General features: G+C 43.9%; 1 protein-coding gene across 2 annotated transcripts; it reads right to left on the bottom strand.

Annotated features, from left to right (window-relative positions):
• Positions 1-1,625: 1,625 nt before the first annotated feature.
• CEP97 (centrosomal protein 97) lies at positions 1,626-19,258 on the bottom strand. Of its 2 annotated transcripts, none has more exons than XM_078615546.1 (12): positions 18,883-19,258; positions 17,666-17,762; positions 17,161-17,300; positions 16,271-16,429; positions 14,506-14,607; positions 13,265-13,378; positions 12,396-12,562; positions 11,311-11,475; positions 9,962-10,104; positions 7,510-9,103; positions 6,457-6,532; positions 1,626-5,999 (listed from the first exon to the last, which is right to left on the bottom strand). In XM_078615546.1, the coding sequence occupies exons 2-12, from the start codon at positions 17,697-17,699 to the stop codon at positions 5,013-5,015; spliced, it is 3,681 nt and encodes a 1,226-aa protein (XP_078471672.1). In that variant the 5' UTR covers positions 17,700-17,762; positions 18,883-19,258; the 3' UTR covers positions 1,626-5,012. The 2 variants fall into 2 exon arrangements, with proteins under 2 accessions (XP_078471672.1, XP_078471673.1); XM_078615547.1 differs by having other exon boundaries at positions 18,970-19,258.
• Positions 19,259-23,394: the final 4,136 nt, after the last annotated feature.

The raw sequence follows: 23,394 nt of genomic DNA, 5'->3' as shown, positions 1-23,394 counted from the left end.
GAGGTCGCTACTGAAAAAGAGCAGTGAGCCTTAACCTGGTAAAATAAAACGTTTTTAGTTTCAGGTCCTGGATATATTTTAAGTCTTTTGTAATGGATGGGAATTTCTCGCCAATAGCCATGGTTGTCTCACTAGATTAGATACATACAAACGAGCCCAAGTACAAATGAGACAGAACAGCAATCCAGAAAATTGCTGTACCACCCTGCAATTATTTTGTGGAATTCCCCAAATCCTTCTGACTTCACGAGTGACATTTTTTCACATGCAAATCAGGTATTATGAACGTGGGTGTTTCCGCTTGATAAATGTCTTTCATCCTGTTTTAAGTATTCCCAGCAGTTTTAAAGCTGGATACAAGTGTTTTTTTATTCACAGTACATTCATGTGCACATGTTTTGGAGAATGTGGTATTCAAATGCGATGGTGATGTTCTGGTCTATGTCTCAATCTATCTGCTGTGGGTCTTTATTCTGTGCGTTCATTATCCGTCTCCCATGACCAGTCTGATGATGTCTTCGGAGCACTGCGCTGGCAGCTTTGATCATGATCTCTCCCTCCACCTTTCCTGATCCTTAACCCCACAAAACAGCTGGGTGTGGTATAAGCCTGCCCAGTTTGCGATGTTCTGACTTCGTCTCCTAAAGCACCCCGTTTTTCTAGTCCCCTCAATGTCGATGGTGCTTTGTAGTATTGTTTTGGATGGCCTTTTCTGCATCGATTGATATACCCAAATAACTTTATTTTTCCTAGTTTCATGGCGGATAGAAGTACTCCTTTGTGTCCTGATTGGGCAGCAACTGTGGCGCATACATTGTAATTAGTTGTGTCCTCTCCATTCATAATTACTTAAAAAATGTAATTGAAAAAGCCTGGGTTTTTTTTCATCTTTAGCGGGTAGAATCCATCTTCACATGCATACAAAACCACTGACCTCAATTCCTGAAGGAATTCAATCTTTATTGATGTGTTAACATTTATTTTCCATATGGGATCCATATTTGCAAGGATTACTGTTGCTATCCTTTGGCCTTCCCATCAGTGATAATTGCTCCCAGATATTTTAAGTTGATCCGACATTGATTATGGTGTTTGCAAATTAAGAGTTAGGGGCTGTTTGTTAGTTAGACCTCATGTAGCAATCCAAAATAAAACTAAACTAAGTCAACTAAACATAACTTTTTATTTTACCAGGTAAGGCCCACTGAGCTATGTAGCTCTTTTAGAAGCGACCTGGCCACAAATTATTGCTCGACGAAGTGGCTTATCACGTGGAAATGTATAGGAGCCAAATACTGTAACCACATTGATTCTGAATGTCGAGGGAACAACCGGAGGACCTGGATAAAAATCCACGCGACCACAGGGAGAACGTGCAAATCAAAGATATACAGGCGTCGGGTCCGATCTCTTGCAGACCATGCGAGGTAGTTGACATCTCGCCACCGAGATGTCAACTCGCCAGAGGTCGCTATTCAGATGCACTCATCTTTTTCAAGTGATACTGGAGGTTAAGGGGCAAAGTGCACAACAATAGCCAAGTGAATCTTTTAAATATTCTTTGAAAAAAAATAATACTTAGATAAAAAATCGAATATTTGAAGTACTTTAAAAACAACACGCTGTGCAATGACAGTCAATTTTATTAGAAGTCCACGTCACGGTGCACAACTGTCATGAGCCAAACTCATAACACAACAATTCCAAGGCACATCATGGTCCAGCATAGCAGAATTCAAAGCAATGCCCCTTATTGAACGCTTGAATTCCCATATAAAAATGCACTATTTTTCTAGCAGATAGTTTTCTACGTCAGGCTAACGCCACTAAGCTCCCAGTGCCTTGACATTTTAAAAAAGTCCTACAAGAAAAAGCGTCGTGGTCTCGAAAAACATTGCATGCTCACAAGTGCGTATACACCACACAACTACAAATGCTCCTCTCGTTTTGAATGTACAATTCAAATCAATGACTTGCAGCTTCGAGTGAATGTATGATTCAAATCATTGATTGTGTAGCTTGGAGTAAAATGCAGGAACGAACAGCAGTTCGCAACAGAAGACTCAACCACTCATAGTTTGCAAATTTCAACCACATGTGCTTCCTGTTATCAACTCTCGCGGTAAACAACTCCAGTAGCTCATTTGCAAAAAAACTCGGACCGGAATAATTGCTGCTTGCACAGTGAACGCGAGGCATAAACTTAAGGAACGTGGTGTGTCACACAGAGCACCTTGTTTCTCCATTGCACACCATCTTCATGTATCTGGTCACACTGCCCTAAGTGCTTTTTTTAAAACCACAATGGTTTAACAACGATTAAACAACTGTTACGTCTATCAAGTGTTTTTTTTATCAAGCTCATATTTAACACGACTTTACAGCCGTTGTGGCTCCGATTATCCAGAGGTAGACGGTGCCGTAACTAGCCCACATACTGTTGACGAGCTCTCAGTTGTTCGCTAATGTCAATCTGCCTAGAGCAGGCCAACACATTTTCCAACTGCAAACTCAAAATATGAAGTGCATATTATGAAAGGTTCACTGAATAACTAGTTATTGCAGGTTCATAAATGTGACCTACACAACATCAAAACACCGAATTTTTTTTATAGCTTGCGTAGGGTACTGGCAATGTTCAATGTCTGTTTGCTTGATTCTTTAAAAATGTGGCATTGACAAAACGCGAATGGCGAAACAAGCCACGTGAAATCCATTGCCCCAAAAAAATTCATCAAAGCCTGTCAGCACCGGGGCAATTCGACTGATATCTGTGGACCAAATATTCTCCAACTGAACAAAAACATTGGGAGAAATTGTAATGTTGACTTAAAACTTTCGTGACTGCAGGAATTCATATTCTTTGGTTCTTTCGGTAAAGTCACGTAGTTAGAAAAATAATAAAAAGTGAATAAATAAACAAAAATCTACTAATGTAGCCTGTAGCCTGATTCTTAATCGGAGTGGATTGGCAGTCAAAATGTAGACTGTAGCAATGGTTATTAAGCTGAGTGAGTGTACTGGCAGCCTAGAATGTAGACTGTAGCCTGGTTCTTAAACTGGGTGAGTAATGGCAGTCTGTAATGTAGACTGTAGCAATGGTTATTAAGCTGGGTGAGTGTACTGGCAGTCTATAATGTAGACTGTGGCCTGGTTCTTAACCTGAGTGAGCGTACTTGGCAGTCTGTAATGTAGACTTAATCTGGTTCTTACAGTAAAAAATATATTTTTCAATCTACGTGACTTTACCGAAAGAACCAAAGAATATAAATTGTAATATGCCAGTGGTGTCGTTCAATGTAGTGATGAGATAAAGCTGCATTTATTGCCATATAAATCCACAGAATTTTAATTTCAGGAAGAAAATAAGTTATGCGAATCCTCAATACAGCTCAAACGAAGCAGTCTATACCCCAGGGAGATTTCATCTAAGGTAATGGAAAGAAGTCGGAGTCATTGCGATAACTAATTTTACTGTTGGTGAATCTGCAGTCGAAAACTATCCACGGATCAGCCAAAACAGCCAATTTTTGTCAAACTATAGGACAGCTCCCCCCGCAAATTACCAAGGCCTCCATCAATGACTACCGCCATGTCTAAATCAATTGCAGTTAATCCAATTTCTGGGGCTGAAGCGCGAGGCAACGTTTAGCCATGTAATCATTGTTCAATCCGTTACTTACAATCGATTGTTACAACTCAATGTGCATTAAATGCATTTAAGCATCGTGATATTAAAATCGTACGTAAATGTTCGCCCTGCCTAATGTCCCCAACACAATTACAGAGGTAAAAAAAGACAGACACTATAGGTGTGCCTGGGTTAACGAGCATCCTTTCTACAATAATTCGCTGAGCAATTTGAATTGACCAATTTGTTCGCAAAACGAGCAAATGTTCGCGCAACGAGCGGAGGCAAAGGCGGCGCATCGCAGCCTGCAATTGTGTTTACCAGCTGTGCATCGTGCGCGATTCGCCCTGGGGGAAGGGGGCCTGCCTCGAGTCACTCGGTCGGGAGGGGTGAGTGGTGGCGCTAATTAATTTCAGGTGCTGAGGATAGGCACCTGGCAAGCATTGTGTTTCTTCACGTGTTGGTGTTATATTTGATGCTTTTACTACTTTATTTTAAGGTGATCATTTGTATTTCTCACGTTCAAAAAAGTTCTTCAGGAGTGGAACATGTTGGGGCTGAAACCTAACTCGCCTTTAAACATGGGGGTCAATGGGAAAACGACGATTGTTTCACGAGTTTTTTCTTAACGAACAATTTTCGCATATTTAGCTTGTTAGGCGAGACATGGCTGTAACTTAATTTGCAGTTTTCGCTTTACTACCTTATTGTAGGTTAAATTACATTGAGTTTAGTTTTAGAGATTTGCACGTATATTTCTTATGAAACTACAACCATAAATCACTGCAAGATTGGAAATATACAACTGTAATGGCACGAGGCAAACATTATATTAATATCAGTCAAGCAAGCACACAAGCTTAATGCATATAAAGGTATGTGTATATTTGAATATGAACATGTGAATGAAACATTTCTTTTTCAACATATTGCTTGTTTTTTTCCTTCTGAAAAAGCTACCTCCTGGGAAAAGAAGTGCCTTCAATAAAAAACACATCAAGATGTACGATTTAAAGGGACTTGAATACGGGAAAGTCTGCCAAGGTGTGTGACATAACAAACTGACCCAGCTTCAATATCCCACTCTTCACAATCACATCCACATAAATACCCACATCCATCAACAACACCAGCATTCACATCCACGTGACAGACTTGCAATACAAGAAAACGCGCAACCCAAAAAAAACACTAAATGGACAACCAGGCATTTAAATAAAGCGGCACACTTGAATAAGCCTGCACACACGATGGCACTTCAAAACAGCATAGTATAATGACGGCGAAAACCAAGGCACTTGTTAAATGGCAATTATTCTGACGGAAAATATATTTCAGCTGTAGCAGGCACTCATTGAAATTGTAAAACCCTTCGCTGGTTTTATACCAGGCTCACCAAACTGTTGTGCCCATTCGAGGCTCGTGAGAGCGACGCGGCTTGCTTGGAAACCGACGTTTCTGTTTGCGCTAGTTGGTGCAAGCTCTCCTGTCCATCTGCATCAACAGAAACGCCCAGGGCTTGCCCCCCTGGCGCATTCTCCACAGCAAGAGCGATGTCGTCTGCCCCCACCGTGCCAGCGGTAACAGGAGGCAGCTCGCCAACTTCAGGCGGCGACAGAGGTGGTGGTGGTGGTGGTGGCGACACAGCCTTGGAAAGATCCAGGCCTGCTTCATCAGATACAGCGTGGACGTCTGATTCACAACCGCACGTGGCACCGTCTGGCACAAGGCTGGGCACTCGGAACCCTGAAGACGCCTCGGAGACGTCCACCGATCCGTTTTCTGCCACTGTATCCGCCGATCTGCTCTCTGGAGACAGCTCGGCAGATGGCAGAACTTCACCTGGAGGGACAGTGGTCACAGTGTCTGCTGGAACGCCCGCAGTGAGGGCTTCAGGGCGAGCTTGAGCGCCGACTGGCGATCGCTCGCTCAAATCATCCTGAGGTAGCTGCCCAGACAGGTTGACGGATGTCTCATAGTTGAGGGTCCAACTGACCGATCCTTCTGGCTCTGGCCCCATTTCCTCCTCCTCCTCCTCCACCATAAGCTGCACCGAATGAAGGTACTCTTGTGTGAGACTGGGCTCCCCGTCACTGGGGGAGCTCTGGACTGCCACACCCTGAGCGTGGCTTGGGGTGTCGTCCGGTCTTCCCTCCGACCAGTCACTGGAATCGCTGTCATCCGAGCTGTCGGAGTCAGAAGCGTCACTTTCAACAGACGCTGCACTCTGCTTGTCGGAGGTGCCTTGTGCAGGCCGCTCATTTGCTAAAGGCAGGGCTTCCTGAGGTTCAGGTTTTTGGCCGGCGAACGTCGACTGCATACGGAGCGACTGAGTGAACTCTTCTTTCCACTCGTGTAGGGTGCGCACCTGTTAAAACAATCAACACAAAACAACAGCTTGCGATGAAGATAGTTGTACATTTAAGTGGGGAGCGGTAGTGTCGCGGTTAGCACGCTGCGCTACAAACCCGGTGACCCGAGTTCGATTCCCGCTCACGGCCAACACCAGTGACGATTATCTGAACCGGTCCCCGGTTCCTCCCCTAGATCAACTCAGCCTCAAATGAGTACCTGTTGCTGTGTGTAAAAACATTGCCACTGGGGAGACAATGGCGGCCGGGCGTGGTGCTGGCCACCCATACCCTCATATGCCTTCATAGGTGCTCGCGAACAGCACTTCCCCAACGGTCTGTTAAGGCTATACGGGGATCTTAGTGTACATTTAAGAAAAACAACGCATGGTCACACACATCACACAATGGCACACAAAGAGTGACATTACAGCCTCAAATTCAAAGACGACTGAGTAACGGATGAACCCGCACCTGATTCCACAGATACTTGACAGCTTCAGCTTGCACGAGCCGCTCCCTTCTCTCCGCCTCGTGCATGCTTCTCAGCCTGGTAGAAAGTTACGCACCAGACAAAGAGTCATTATTCACATCAGGCACATTGTTGGGTTACGTGATGTGTCCTGAAAACGTAAATAACCACTGATATGGTGACCAAATGTACATTGCAAGACCATGAGCAGAGGCTGTCCAATCAAACTCTGGTATTAGCGAATCCAAGCCCATTACATCGGTGTACTAATATGTGCATGTCAACCCACTGCTGAATTGGGGCCTCCCCACGCTATTCAGGTCATGCGTGTGTTATTTAACCATACTTCACTGCGCTGATAAGTTCAGGTCGGTGGAGGCAGAGAGCAGACCTGGGAGAATAGGACCGTACTATTGATTTGTTGCATTAACCTCTGCTGCTTGCAATGTAGCTCCGCAGCCCTCTGAAAAATTGTTTAATTATGATGGCCCATCCAAGCGCTATCCGGGGTCAAGTCTGCTCAGCTCGACGACTGATGGGATCGGGTGCATTCTGGTCATTGGCAACGATGTACTAATATCACTAAAAATGAGGTGATGATGACGAAGCTGCCGACAAGGGTCATCGCGAAGGCGATCTAAGGAATAACAATGGTTTCGATTTAAAGCTTTCGTGACTGCAGGGATTCATCTTCTTGGTTCTTTCGGTAAAGTCACGTAGATTGGAAATAATAAAAATAAAACATAATAAAATAATTCTCACGACGTTTCGGCCACAACGCAAGCAGCCGTCCTCAGGTGAAGAACAGGTCTGAAGAGAAGACAGACTCTGTCTTCTCTTCAGACCTATTCTTCACCTGAGGACGGCTGACCTATTCACCTTAGGACGGCTGCTTGCGTTGTGGCCGAAACGTCGTGAGAATTATTTCATTATGTGTAATTTTTATTATTTTATTATTTCCATTCTACGTGACTTTACCAAAAGAACCAAGAAGATGAATAACAATGGTGTTTCAGAGTGTGGCTCCTCGGCTTCAGGCGAGCGAAGAGACGAACCTTTCCAGCTCCTGTGCCAGGTACACCACATGCTCCTGCAGGCGCCTCAGTCGCATCTCCCCACGGGCCGCCCGCACGCGCTCGTCGTGCTCGCGAGCATGGTAGCCGCGCCACGCTGCTTGGATGCGAACTGCGGCGCTTCTTGCACGCGGCCCGAAGCTTCGCACCAGCCCCGCCTCCCTATCCAGCTTCACAGCCACCCCACCGCCGATGTTACTACCCCCCGCCGAGGGTGAACCGCTTTCCTGGCTCGCAGGACTTTCACGGCAAATCGGTTCGAATGCTTCTCCCGTGCTAGGGGCAATCTCTCTCGCTGCACGCTCAGTTGGCAAGCCAGGCTTCACATTGTGCCGTCTTGTGCTTTTGTCGGTCGCTCTTGGTGAATTTCCACCACCGCGGCGGTCAGGGGATTTTTCGCCGACCAAGTGCTCTGCGTTGGCTTCTGTGCAATCCATCTGCCTGTCTGCACGTGTCAAGAACTGAACGCTGGATGCCACGGTTGCTGACGGCACCGTACAAAAAGCATTGTCACTATTTTTATGAACGGACGATCCATTGTCTGCAAGGGAGCCTCCATTAAGAGCTTTAACACAGGGCAGGGAAGCAGGGCTCACTTCGTCATTGTGTAATCGGCTACGCGACTTGCCTTGGACATTCGTTTCAGGTTCGCTGACGTTCCTGATGTGGTTTCCTCGCTGCAAGGCATTGCATGCATCCGACCTGTTGTGCTGCTCTTCACCACAACTCTTCTCTTCAGGGGACAATTGTGCAAAGCTTGCAGCAATAGGGAATCTATTCAAGTGCTCCCCTCTCTTTTGAAGTGCTTTTTCCACATCTTTCTGCGGCACTGTCTCCTGAAAAGCTTTGCTACCTAAGTTGTTAATTTGTGCTTTTGTTCCAACTTTCAACTCGTGCGTCTCTCTGTGCTGCATTAGATGAACAGCGGCGGACGAAGCTAACCTGAGACTTGGCACACTCTCCGCCTGAGCATTGAGTGTCCATTTACTATCATCGTGCTCTTCGTGAACTTCTTGCAAGCATGGAGAAGGCGTGCCGACATCTCTCTGGGTCGACACAATTTTCTTGCCCTCGTGTAGCGACGACTTGAATGTCGGAGCTCCTTTTAATAACGGACGACCGTATGCATCGATACTGGGCCTCGAAACCTCACCCGCCTGCGAAGGCGCCGATACTTTCCCGCTCAACCCCTGCACCGAAGGCAACTGCCTCCGTTTATGCGGCAACTTCTTCTGACCGACCACCTCCGTTTGAGGAGACTGCTGAGGACGCAGGGGTTTGTCTTCGTGCTTCAGGGCTTGTTGAAACGGAGTCCGGGCACCGTTTGCCGCGACGCCCATTGGTTTGCCGGACTTGGGCGATGGTAATAAGCTGGGGCACATCATAAAGGTGGACTCGGACAACAGCATGCTGGAGCCCAGTCGGTCGTCCTCCGAGTGTACATCCTCGAGGTGGAGGTCGGAGTTGACCGGGCGCACGCCGAGCTTGGACGCCGCCGTCCGCTGTGAAAGGGCTGGGGACGCCATCTCGTGCAGACCCCCTCCGCCCATCCACAAATTCACCTTAATGGGCCTGTCTGCGGGACCCACCACCAAATACCGGCATGAGGAAATGTGATTAGAAAGTGGACGTACCTAAAAAGTTTCGATTTAAAGCTTTCGTGACTGCAGGGATTCATCTTCTTGGTTCTTTCGGTAAAGTCACGTAGAAGGGAAATAATAAAAAATACAATAATTCTCACGACGTTTCGGCCACAACGCAAGCAGCCGTCCTAAAGTGGAGAACAGGTCTGTCGGGAAGACAGCGTCTGAATGGAGACGTGTCTGAATGGAGACGCTGTCTTCCCGACAGACCTGTTCTCCACCTGAGGACGGCTGCTTGCGGTGTGGCCGAAACGTCGTGAGAATTATTTTATTTTTATTATTTCCCTTCTACGTGACTTTACCGAAAGAACCAAGAAGATGTACCTAAAAAAGCTAAATGTTATTTTTTTGTGGCAGGATATATTAGCTAAATGGTACTCCTGTTAAGTATTGTATGCCTGCTTGCTATGTGCTGTTCACCAACACACGGGACAACAAAATATCGATCTCCCGGTATGAGCAACTAAATGTTTTTGTGCTTGATGGATGGATGCTAAAACTTCATAATACATTCCATATCAACAATACTTTTAACATATCAGTTCAAATCAACTTTTGATATAAAAGCAAAACAGTATACATATTCCATGACATAGGCATACCACTTTCATTATATTCCACAATGATTCCTCACTGCTTAAAACATTGCAATGGCCGTGTAACCAAGCTGATTAGTTCTACCATAAACTCTATCCGTGTGGAGCACGCTCAACAAGTGTTTTAAACAAGACAGGCAAAACGAGGCACAGTTGGGTTTAATCAGGAGCCACTGCATTGTCGACTGACAGTACCTGGCGTCTCTGAAGCAAGCTCGCTGTACGTGAGGCTGCTGCTGTCTCCAGGGTTGAGGGATGACGGTGTTTGGGAAGCTCCCAAAGAGAGGCTCCGATGCCGCTCTTCCTTTAGCTCCTCCATCAGCTCCTTCTGGTGGCGCCTGTGTCGTTCAGAGAGGAGAGGAAAAAAACACGCACTGTAGTTGAGATATTCTCTGTTTCAACCAAGTCTATAGTGCGATGAATTATAAATGGCAGATGAAGGCTACATTCTGTACCTCACAAATGTACAAACATTACGCGCTGCATGAAACTACTGCGTGTCTCAAAATACACTGAGTGGAGTGCCCCAGTTCATGTCAACATTTTCAACAAATACTCGGTTATTTGCATGAAAACCAAATATAGTCCAAAAACAGCTTGCAAACTGGTATAAATTTCGATTTAAAACTTTCGTGACTGCAGGGATTCATCTTCTTGGTTCTTTCGGTAAAGTCACGTAGAAGGGAGATAATAAAATAATAAAAATAAAACATAATAAAATAATACAATTCTCACGACGTTTCGGCCACAACGCAAGCAGCCGTCCTCAGGTGAAGAACAGGTCTGTAGGAAAGACAGCGTCTGAATGAACACCACCAAGCTTGGCAGCGTATATTTAAGCTGGGTTAGGGGAGGAAGAGCGCCTTGACAAAGGAATTTGCATATCAACAGAGGAATTTAGCATATTTATGGCAAATGCAGATATGGGATTAGTCACTACTTGTGGAATGTGTAGGTGGTGGGGGGGGTCTCAATATGAGACAGCTCTGTAATGTTATTTAAACTGCTTTTCATTCAGCTTTCTTGACTACCTGCCTGGATTCCTGTCATCCTGCCTGGCACGTTCTGTTTACGTGACAACCCTTACTAGTTGGCTGTGTCGGGTGGTGGCGGGTTTTAACGACACATTTATATATTTGCGCGATCTAACCCAAAAAACCTCTTATGGATGATATTGGTCGCGAAAGCCAACGTGTTAAACTGAAAATCACAATTATAGACTGCACATCTAATGCCACGGTAGTAATTGTACAGTATAGAACTAGCACTGGCTGGCATGACGGTTCTGCTCAGCGCAGCGACACAGCTAACGAAAGGTCAGTTTTGCTTTGCACACTTCTATTTGAGCTTCAAGATGTATACGATTGTCGTTCCTTTCCTATCCGTAGGGGTTCCCCCAAAAAACCCCATCACCTGTGGAACAATATGTCCGCCCACATTATTTTAACTGAAGAATGCCCAGAAATTACGGAAAATAATTAGTGGAATTTCACATGCTGTAATGTCCTTCGATAATTATAAAGTGGCAGTTCAAGAGTTCTCACTGTTGCTGTTTGAGTATCTTCTGGAGCTTGGCATCCTCAGCGGTGATCAGCTGCGGCGAGGTGGACTGAGGGCACACCTGTGCCAGATAGCCAATCAGCTGGGCGTGCTGGCCCGGCCGGAACGAACGGCCACGACCCTGGCTGTACAGCCACTCCGCCTTCAAGCTGCAGCCAGTCGGCAAGCACACTGTGTTGTTAGCGCAATTCGTGCAACAGTGAACTCAGATTAGCAATGAAGCCTCAAAGAGTTACAAACCACTAGTTGTTTAACTATGCATCCATAATTATTCAATTAATATTGATTCTCACGCACACAATACCTGAATTCAATCGTGTATGAGAATTGGATATTTATAGGTTGTGCAAACTGTATACAATTTGCTGAGGGGGTAAATCGTTAAATGCCTGCACACCAGGCCTCATTATGTAATGATGGTGACAACCATTTAGATTGTAACACCCCTTCACAACCCCACATAATCCGATTAATGTAGAATTTTCTTCTGATGTAGTTATGGACTTTTGTGCGGTCTGGCAGCCCTCACAAAAGTAAATGACAACCATATTACTTTGGTGTCCACCACACCATGCAGAAGGTCTTCACTACATTATGCAGAAAAAAACGTCCTTAAGCAAGTGCTGCGCTGCTGATATAGAGGAGGGAACTCTGTGGGTGCGGCAAAGGTCTCCCAAAATGTATCTAAAATCCACCTTTACATAAGAACTAAATACTACATTATGCAGCTAAATCTTACACTCATATATGGCCTGGCAGCACCCACATCCAATCAGAAGAGGTCGTAGCAGCACCTCTACCCAACCGGAGGAAAGCACCGCCGTGCCGAAAGCCACTTTAGCAGAAGCCAAACCTGCGATGTCTGACAAACGTGTGTAACACTGCTCAGGTGGCTGCCTTACACATTTACTCCAGTGCCACCTTCTGCCAACTCACCCATGACGCTGTCACCGTTGTAATGGGGTGTGCCATAACCCATGTTGAGTGCCTAACATATACCAAAGTACACGGTATTTGAGTCACCAAAGACGTGTGGCCGCATCACGACCCCGTGCAGAGCACTCCCTACCTCTCCTTCTGCGTGACGACATGCCCATCCAGCACTCGCAGTGTCAGGCACCAGCTGAGCACGTAGGGCCTGTAATCGCAGACTGGCGCTGAGGGTGCACTTAGCATGCACGGGTTTTTCATCACCGACAGCTGCTCCAGGCTGCGCAGGCATGACAGATGTGACATCTGCAGACAGACACCAACCACCACGCACATACAGTTACAACAAATGGTCCATCTGTATGTATGATGTATGTAGAACTTCAGTTCGCCCCGTATGTAGCCAACCGTGCTAATAAGAGGTGCGGGGGAAGGACAACAAACTCAACACAAAAATACATTCTAAAGAAATGAGATTTCAATATAGATTTCAAAGTCCATAGCTCCAGTGGCTTCCTAATATTCACTGCTCTATGCTCATTTAACTGATGTCTGAAGGAAAGACCTACTTCCAACATTGCTATGCATCTACAGATTTGCATAGGTGCAGATATATAAAGGGTGTGTTTGTGTTGCTTTAAATAGCAGGAACACGGACAGCACTTGCAATTTCATTATGTAGTAATGTATGTTAAGTTGGACTGCACCAGCCAGTGTGTATCTCATTAGTACTGTGGGTGTTATTACTGATAGTGTACGAACGTGCATATAGGCCTCACAGCACCCATCTGTGCATCACGAGGTGACTCGGGTGAAACTACGGAGGTGATGAACGATGGGTGGGCCGGTGTGTTTCTCATTAGTACTGTAGGTGTTCAGACTGATAGTGTACGAACATGCATATAGGCCTCACAGCACCCATGTGTGCATCATGAGGTGACTGGTGAAACTGCGGAGGTGATGAACGATGGGTGGGGGGGGGATGGGGTAAGGGGTGCTTTGACACACCTCGGTGAGGTCGGTGATTTCATTCTCAGCCAAAGAAAGGATGCCCAGCTGTGGAGGCAGATGCGTGGGGGCAGCGCGCAAGCTTGTCACCATGTTGCCGTGCAGCAGAAGGGTCTACACTTGGAACACAACACCCATTCATTCAGATGCAGTCACATTTAGATGGTGCATACATCAAAAATACATTGTGTCATATGCTTATGTAAAATAATAATTCCCAATTAAAAAGGAAAGCCTCACTTCTTAAGGCACTATTTGAAGAAAGCCTTACTTGGGATAGTTGTCCAATTTCTCAAATATTCTGCATGTGGAAGAAAACTGAAATATTCTCAGAATTCCCATGCATATATATGTATGGATTACACTCATCTCTAGGGACAAGTTAGCAATTTAATTACTGCATGACCATCTGTCTGGACCAAAATCATTCGTTACTAATGTGCATTATTTTCTGCAAAAGATATGTTTAGCCCTTTAGATTAATTAAGAAATTCCCATGGACAACACCTATATAAGTGAATTCACAAGATCTCCTTGCTTGGATCTACTGCTTGGTTCATGTCTTTACCAATTCTTTGGCTTCTGCCCCCGAACCAAGAGGTGTAAAAGACGCAACATGAAAGCAATGGGATGATTCCCAGACTGTTTTCCCCCAGGCTGTCAGACCACAACTTAAACACTTCATTAGTGAAACAAACATACATATACATGGCATCATAAAAACCTGAATTTCAAGAACTTTCATATTGCCCTCTCATGATTACTGCAATAAACATATAATGTATTATACATGGACATGCAAGCCTGCATGTGTGGTAATTTATACATCACACTTCTGCGGACTCATTTACATGATATTACTACACAGCACAGCTGCAAAGAAAGGTGCTGTCGCAGCATTAACACTAAACCGGAGCCACACTTAACAGTCCCTTAATGGAGCGTGTGGTGCTCAGCAATTGCGCAGCATCACACAGTAGTGAATGGTGGAAGTTCCTTCATTTTAAATGACACCAAGCCTGCAAACCTAGATGCTATCATCAATTATGGCACCACTCAATCTAGAAGCCTCCAAGCAACAACTTCAGAGATGAATCAACACGTTTCTAACAGTACATTTTAATTGCTGCAATTACATGGATTAATATTTGAGGAAAAGTAATAGTTGAATAATTCACTAAGCAGACTAGCTGCAATTGTGCCACATTGTGCGAGTATCTGGTGCCCCCCATGTGACACACCCGTAGGTTGGACAGCTTCGACATGTCGCCCAGGTGGGAGATGTTGTTGTCAGATAGGTCCACGTACGTAAGGGAGGTGCAGCCATTCAGGTGTTCTATCGTCTGAGAGAAACAAATACAACATATTAGAGACAATGCTAATAATCCAAAAGTTATGGTCTGAAAAGTAATTATGCCTTTGACGAAATGTTAAAAAGCTTTTTCCACGTGTTGTGCTTATCACGTATATACCACCCATTAGTCAATGTATCGTTATTTGTCTTAATCAGATACATCATTTGTCAAAAACTTACAGCTGTTATATATTTCTTACCAATTTGATTATGATTTCAAATTGAAATCCCATTCTTTAAGTTACAGAATTAGATACAACCATGTGAAATGTATTGAGCTGAGCTATTTGAGGTCAGGCAAACAAAGTACGCAGAAAAACATGCAGCATAGGCGGTACTAATAAGCTGAATAGTAGATACACAACCCCAGGGATTTGACTGTCACAATTCAGGGTTAGAATTAGATTCAATTCCCATTTGTGCAGTCTGATTTGTACAGTTTTATTTATTCCATGTGCCTAAAGACAATGCAAGTACAAAAAAAACTGTAAGTAATGGATTTCGACACATTAAATTTGAACTGTATATTGCCAGGATAAGTTTACATTTCAATGATAAACCGATGTTTCGTTCCATGCCTGCTGGACCGCCCAGCTGAACAACTGCTAATCATGAGTGAGGCTGCAAGTCTAAACTCGGCACTGCCGACTCTTAAATCCCTCCAGTGATGGTCAGTAACATGAGCTGTGCCTTTTACCAAGCCAAAGCAACAGGAGTCTGTGCCAATCACTGCCCTGAGAATGCACAAGAACGTCACGTCCATTTCCAAGCTCCATGCTGATGGTAACTCCATACAACTGCAACAGACTATTCATGCCTGTGGGGGTTCCTTTTCCTCCTGATATTTAAAACAGGAGGCCGAGTAGCTCAGGAGCCTAATAACACATCTGAGCACAAACGTGGCACTGCTGAGATCTTTCATTAAATTAAAGTTTCAGCAATCTATGAAAATAATTTGTTCATAGGTATAGCATTTTGAAGATCTCAAGTAATATATGACTGCACAAACATCCATTGCATTAAGTATGGTTTTTCGTTCCACTCCGAGAACAAATTTTCTATTTGATTACCAACACACTTAAGCGGTTGTGCTTTCGCTACGTTGTCCCCACCTGAAGATGGACGCTTGTGTTGCGCACGAAACGTCGTGATTTAATTTAGTTGTTTTCATTTATTTTATTAGATTTTTTACCTACGTGACTTTACCGAAAAAAACCAAAGAGTAGGTAGGTGATCAACACCTCCCCATATCAAGTCATCTTCTCGATGCTGCTATGTAACATGGGGTGGGTGATGCACTGTTTTTTGCAAGAGTTACATATGACAGTTCATATCTCGTGACATGATGCCAACAGCATTAATGGTATATGAGAATCAAAATATGTATTTATACTGGAGAAATCCAATAAGCAAATCACCAAAAACAATGTACAAACAAAACTATTTTATTCTACCAGGTAAAGCCCACTAAACTATAATCTTCTTATTCAGAAGCAACCTGGCCACAAACGACAGCTCAACGAAGTGGCTTATCTCATGGAAATTTACAGTAGCCAAATAATCTAAGTAACCTAAAAGCATGTTTCTAAAAGGACAACAATCAGCCCCAGTGCCCGGAGGGGGGCGGTGAGTAGCTGCCCGCCTGTGCACACCTTGATGCTGTTGCCGGCAAGGTTCAGCCACTGCAGATGGCAGAGATCCTTGAGGCCCTCAATGGCTGCGATGCTGTTGCGAGGAAGGTTGAGCTGCTTGAGGCTGCTGAGCCTGGCCACACCTCCCATGCGCACCAGGCTGTTCTCAGCAGCTGACAGCTGAGGGACACAGAGGGATAATAAGCAGATACATCCTTATATATGCATTGAATAAATATTAACACAATCCTGCGGAGGGAGCTGGTAGGAACGTTGGGTTGCTCGGTCAATGGGCAGGGTCAACGGCGGCGTGGTATATTCCGCAAATATGCCCGACTGTGAAGGCGGGCACAAGCCGGCGTGAGTAGGTTAAACGTTGAGTTTTATAAGGGCACCACGGGGTGACCAGCCCCTCCCCTCCCAGCCCCACCCCCCACCCAGCCCCTCCCCACCCAGCCCCACCCAGCCCCTCCCTCCCCACCCAGCCCCTCCCTGCACGACGGACGGACACAATAATCCCGTGGGCTGGTGTAACCCCTATTCAATGAGCACGTCCTTATATCCTATACATTACATCAACTAGTTGCCCACAGGCCAGAGCTTTTGAAGTGGCTGGCCAAGATATGGCTGGCTGAGATGAAATAAACACGAACAAGAGACACAAAAGAGATTACAGAGCTGTCGATATGAGTTTAGTAAGAGAAAAAAAGATGCACAAGATGCGAGAGACCTGGAGACGAGGTGCTGATGAGTGGGTCACAAGTTATCACACAACGCGACACCAGCCCTCGTTGTTCGCCAGAAAATATAGTTGCAGAACCCTGTGATACATGGATGGTATATGACATTCCCCATTGTGTGGATAGCCCAAAGGAGGAGCCCAAACGAGTAGCAGTTTGTGCCGTGCGCACCTGCATGAGCTGCCTGCAGCCCTCCACACCGTCCAGCTTGGGCAAGTTATTACTGTCAAGCACCAACGTGCAAGCGTCCGTGGGCAGCGACACCGCAGACAACCGGACCAGGCCACGATCGGACAGGTCGACCACCCGGCCTGCCACAAAAAAAAAAGAGACACGCATACCTCGACCATGTCAGCGTGGTATGAAATATCGCTTTCCTGAAAAATCACGGTGCGGCTAGTTGGTGGTTCAAACCTTATTGTCCGCTGCAGTCCTATCGATCTCTTATTTCCAATCTGTGGTTATAATAAGCTTGCACATTAACCATGTTCTGCGACTCCCAAAACCGATTGTGATTGGTGGCAGCAGTATTTTTCCTAGCAACAGTACCGTAGACTATTGCATTATTTTTACTAGCTTACCAGTTCAAAAGGAATGGTTAGCAAGTGATGATAAACATTGACAGAATTCAGGTCATTCCAATGCTATTGTGCGATGTTTATTCAAACACATTTACCTTCGCTGGCTGTGATGTCCAAATGCGCTGCCATAATTCATAGAGTCCTTTCCGCGAGAGGCTTAACTGATTATCTTGTGCGTATTTGCACATCCGCCTACGAAAAATATAAAAGGTTATTTTAACAATGAAATAAATCCAAACTGCTCGGCTGCGGGAACATTTAATTGGGTCATAAAATCCTTGACCAAAGCATTTGATACTAAGTAATATAACTTTAAGGTATGTTTCATGAGAATAGGGTTTCCCCTTTTTTCTGGCAACAAAACAGGTGTTAAGATGTTAAAACACAAAAACTGAAACATGTCACAAGGAATCATGTATGCATTAACCACAATACTTGTGGTCAGAATGCAAATACAAAACATACTCTGATAATATATGCATTGCATTGGAAACTGATTGGTCCACACCAGAAACAGCTTTCTTTTGAGCCTAGTCTCAAAACGGTGTTAGACCAGAGGACGCCAAAAGGCAGGGTAGGTTTCTTCATTATCTAAACTTAAAAGTCGTCTTAAAGATCCCGAGACACGCAGCCCAATTGCATGTAACTGAAAGTTGTTTTATGGGTCGTGTTTTCAATTCGTAATTTGTGCATATTAACAGTACAAGTCATGACAGCGATTACGGTAAAGATGCAAATAATGACAGTAATTTTCGATTTAAAGCTTTCGCGACTACAGGGATTAATCTTCTTGGTTCTTTCGGTAAAGTCACCTAGAAGGAAAATAATAAAATAATACAATTTAAACATAATAAAATAATTCTCACGACGTTTCGGCCACAACGCAAGCAGCCGTCCTCAGGTGAAGAACAGGTCTGTCGGAACGTCGTGATAATTATTTTGTTTAATTTTTATAATTTCCCTTCTACGTGACTTTACCGAAAGAACCAAGAAAATGACAGTAATGACAATCGATTAAATATTAAGATATGTAATACTAATCATAGTATTGAGTATAAGCGATGCGTTTCCATGTTTTAATGTTGCTAATAATGTATACAAATACTGCACAGTAATTACAATGCTGATAGTCATAACAGCAATTGTATGACAGTAAAGCTAATACTAATACTATTAACAATATAATTATGCTAGAGGGTGGTTAGCGCGCTGCTCTTAACCAAGCCAACAGAGTTCGATCTCCGGCCACGGCGAGTCACATCTGAACCAGGTCCAAGCGAGGCCCTTTTCAGCTTCACAAACCCTCACTCACAAGACAACCACGGCGCAAGGAGGTGGGGGAGGGATGCCTTCATCCAGCAGTGGACGAGAATGACTGTCAATCGATGAGAACCCGGACCTGTGGAAGATCCTTAACGAGTTGTCGGTTGGGGCCTACACCACGAGGCCTCATACACTCGGCAGGCTCCGCGCAAGACGGCTTCAACGAGCAACGCCGACGGCTCCTTGCGACCGCGTAGCTCTGCCCTAACAGGCGACGCGTATAACGACACTTATTATTATTGTGATTGCTTTTATTTCGTCGCTTTAGTAAAGTTTTAAGTTGATTTATCGCGGGCGACGCCGTCCTAACCGCGGCGAGCGTTGCCGCCAGGCCGCGCCGCACTGGCGCGCGCTTGTCGCCAAGCAACCGCGGCGCGAGCTCCTCCCCGATTGGTCGGCGAGATTTTTTTGTTTGTCAACGTCAAAATCAAATTATTTTTTTACAAATATTTTTACCCAACGATTTATTATCCGCGTCGGCGTAACAAAACGTCGAAGAAAAAGTTTTGCCGCGCGTAATATTTTAAAATCGCTTGAATTAATCGAGCGACTGCGCATGCGCGTTGACGGCTTCCGCTTGTCACGCGCGCGGGCGCCCCCTCCCGCAGTCCACCCCACCCCCCGCGCGCGCTCCGCTCACTTGGGTAAGTAACCCGGATGTCAACAAACCCGTCACGTGGTCTCTGTGCTGCACAGAGCATGGCATCGTATAATGATGGGTTTGACCCTTTCTGGCAAGAAAACAGGCGTTAAGGAGTCCTGTCTGCATTAACTAAACTCACTTGTGGTGAACATGCAAACATAAAGCATGCTCTGATTATATATGCATTGTCTTTGAAACGGATTGGTCCACATCAGAGAGCTTCAAAGTTTGACTGCATTTTTGGTTCACTTTTCTAAAAACCTGTATTAGGACCATAAAAGTGCACATGTTCAGAATGGCATGTGAATCAATAAAAATGACCTTAAAATTTCCGTCGTACATTTGCCTATGAGCAGTAATGCTAAATGAGGGCCGAGCTTGGTGACTGGTAAGGTTACCCACAAGCGCTCCCGGATGTGAGTTATCCAGATGACAGCACAGTAACGGGCTCAGTAAACTAAGATTACATTTTGTCAGTTTATTGAATCTATCTGTGCAGAGTTTTTATTGTTATTCCTTTTGTGTGCATGGGTTGTCTTCGGGTGCTCTGGTTTCTTCCCACTGGAATCCAAATGCATGTATGGTATTGGTATTGTGATGGCTAAACATCCCAAAGCAGGACCCCTCTTTAAAAAAAGTGAAGCTTTCCTGGGTTCATAATTACTATAATTATTTGTGATTAGAATATTTTAAAACAATATTTGTCCTAGCATTACCCTCAGTATGCAGGGCATAATGTCTTGTAATGGCCCTTTGCAACATCTGTAATGACAGTCTTGTATTTGTGAGCACATTGAATGGATAATAAAACAATGGAAACTACCTTTAAATATACATTATCTGATATTAATACACTATTTTAAAAAATACATTATTTATTGTGTATTGTTTTAATCTTCTTGGTTCTTTCGGTAAAGTCACGTAGAAGGGAAATAATAATAAAAATAAAACATAATAAAATAAAATTCTCACGTTTCGGCCACAACGCAAGCAGCCGTCCTCAGGTGAAAAACAGGGCTGTCGGAAAGACAGCGTCCGAATGAACACCACCAAGCTTGGCAGCGTATATTTAAGCTGGGTTAGAGGAGGGAGAACGCCTTGACAAATGAATTTACATATCAACAGAGGAATTTAGCATATTTATGGAAAATGCAGATATGGGATTAGTCACTACTTGTGGAATGTGTAGGTGGTGGGAGGCGTCTCAAAGTCATATTATGCTCGTGTATTATGTAGGAATAGCAGTAATAAAGGGAGGAAGTAGGATTAGCAGTAATAAAGGGAGGGACATTTTAATCGTAAGGAGCTGTTTTATTAATGCATGTAAGATGCAGTAAATGAGAAAGATATTATTTAAGTGAACATTTCTATTTGCAAATGAAAACTCAGTCCGGTGCAACAATACTGTACCACTATGTGAGGTCACATTAAATGCACAGCGCATCTATCTTACGAGTACACGGAAATTGTCATGTTTTATTTGAAGTCCAAACTACAGGCAGAAATAAACATGGGCAGAGGGAAGAGAGATGCGCTTGAGTGGCACACGTCACGGTGCCAGTGTGCCACAGTTGTGCTGTCACAACCAATTCCCTGGACTTAAAAGCTATGCTTACTTTCATTGAACACAATCTAATATCTAGATCTTAAGTTTCCGTGACTGCAATGATCCATACTCTTTAGTTATTTCGGTAAAGTCACTTAGGTATAAAAGAAAAATTAATTACAAATAAAAAAGTAAAAAACACAAAACAGATGTATTTAGAGTGTTTAAAATAAGAATCGTTTATTTATTTTATTTTTATTTTATACCGACGTCACTTTACCGAAACAATCTAATATTTCCATTAATTTAACATATTTCAAAAGTGTAGGAGGCCTTTAAACATGCAAATACCATTGTTGCTCCAATTGAGATCGCTGGCAATAAAACATATATACAATGAAACATTGTTACGATATGAACCTTATTGCGGGACCCCGGGGTCCCAAATAAACGAAAGTCAAAATCGCAATTAATTTGTTTATTTTTGGCGACTCCGTCCCACCGCGCACATAAACGCAGCGACCCGCCTGGCGCGGATCATTCTGTTGCCGTGTCGTCCTAGCGCAGCAGCGGCAGCGTGGACGAATGCGCAGAAAACGTTGATTAGCGCATCGTGTAGAGTGCGTCGAGAGGAATAGATTTCCGTGTCGTTCGCCTTCAACAGACATCAAATGACGTCGCAACGCAGTTTATGCGAGAGCCGGGGGTCCCGCTATAAGGTTTATATGTCGAGGGCTTCCTTATTTAAACATTTAGAATGGTGTATCTGGTGTTATTAAAATTCCAAAAGGTTGCATTAAAAATAGAAAAACCAAGTTCACCAATATTTCCAATTGTGTTGCTAATCAAGTCGTTAACCTTTTGCACACATTATAACCAATTATTGCATGGGCTGGGGTGAAGCAAGACTAGAGTTTGGAAAGCTACAATTTAAACCCAACATGAACTATGAAGAGCTAATTCGCACCCCCCGATTAGCACGTTTGGCTACATACGATGTCGAAGAAGTTCAACATACACACAAATCCGACACTGCAGGGCAGCACTAATAAAAGTCCTCAAAAGCCTCCAACCACAATGCACCTCACCCTATTCACCAATCAACATGATTCCATTCAATGTATCAATGTAATTCATGTTTGAATTGAGAACGTTGATAAATGTGGAAAACATACCACCGATAAGCAGTGGGAAATACTTTCCAAAAGGTGATATTTCTCTCATTACATGACCAAAACCGAGACAGAAAACATTTAAATACGGAAAAATTATTAGATTGTCTCTTGGCTTCCTCAGCTGTCTCGTCACTTTCATCACATCACACATTGGTCCTCCCAAGTGACTGTGTTACCTGCATCCAAGTTGTCTATAGCATCAGGACCTTTGACAAATTAAAACCCATTACATGAGCACTTTGGACAGAGCATAATGTTTTGCAACAACGCATATTTGTAAGACTGTGTAGATGGCATGGCCTTTGGTTAAAGTGGCATGGTCTCGGATATACATTTTGAGCTTCTGTAATATTTATAAGAAGCCTATTATTACAAATTTTTAGAGCATCATGAAACAATACGCAGTGCTATTAGTTGGTTTGATTAGAATAAGGCTAAATGTCCCAGACGGTTATATGAAACTGCTCCTCCACAATCATACTTGTACAGAACACTCCGGTATAAAATACCATGATTAACGCTTACCATATTATAAATTTTTGACAGACATTGTTACCAAAACAAAGCAAAAGTACGTACACATGTAATAACACACAAATTAGTTTGGTAGGTCAGCAAGCATAGCAACATTTACAATTTTAATTTGTTTAATTACACAAAGCTATCGGATTATAATTTATACAGAAGTACTCTCACACCAGTCACTAACATTCACGGCACAGTACAGTACGTACAAAACGTTGTTTGTAACATTGAATAGATGCTGTGAAGACCATGTAAAACTGGGCACATCAAGTATTCACACTCTTCATTGGACGTCTGTTTTAGATTAGAGATAATATTTTGTAAGTCGTAAGACTCGAAAATCTTGGTGCAAAACATTTCTACCCAACCCTTTTGGGTACCCCAATGACCCTCAACCATTGCTTCCTTTCCAGTAACATTAAAAAAGGACTCCCCCACACCACATGGTCATGCACGGATGTACATACCAAACGCATACACAATGACAATCAAAATGTTAATGTTTCAAAAACCGTTAAGATTATATAAAAAGTGTTGCTTCATGCCACCGATGTTTTAGGCTGTTTCCATTTTTTATTTTACATTTTTCCACATTTTTCTGGAACTAAACAG

This window comes from Lampetra planeri, chromosome 47, assembly GCF_965212315.1.
Source record: "Lampetra planeri chromosome 47, kcLamPlan1.2.h2, whole genome shotgun sequence".
In the NCBI taxonomy this organism is placed as follows: Eukaryota; Metazoa; Chordata; class Hyperoartia; order Petromyzontiformes; family Petromyzontidae; genus Lampetra; species Lampetra planeri.
This window is presented reverse-complemented; position numbering and strand designations above follow the sequence as displayed.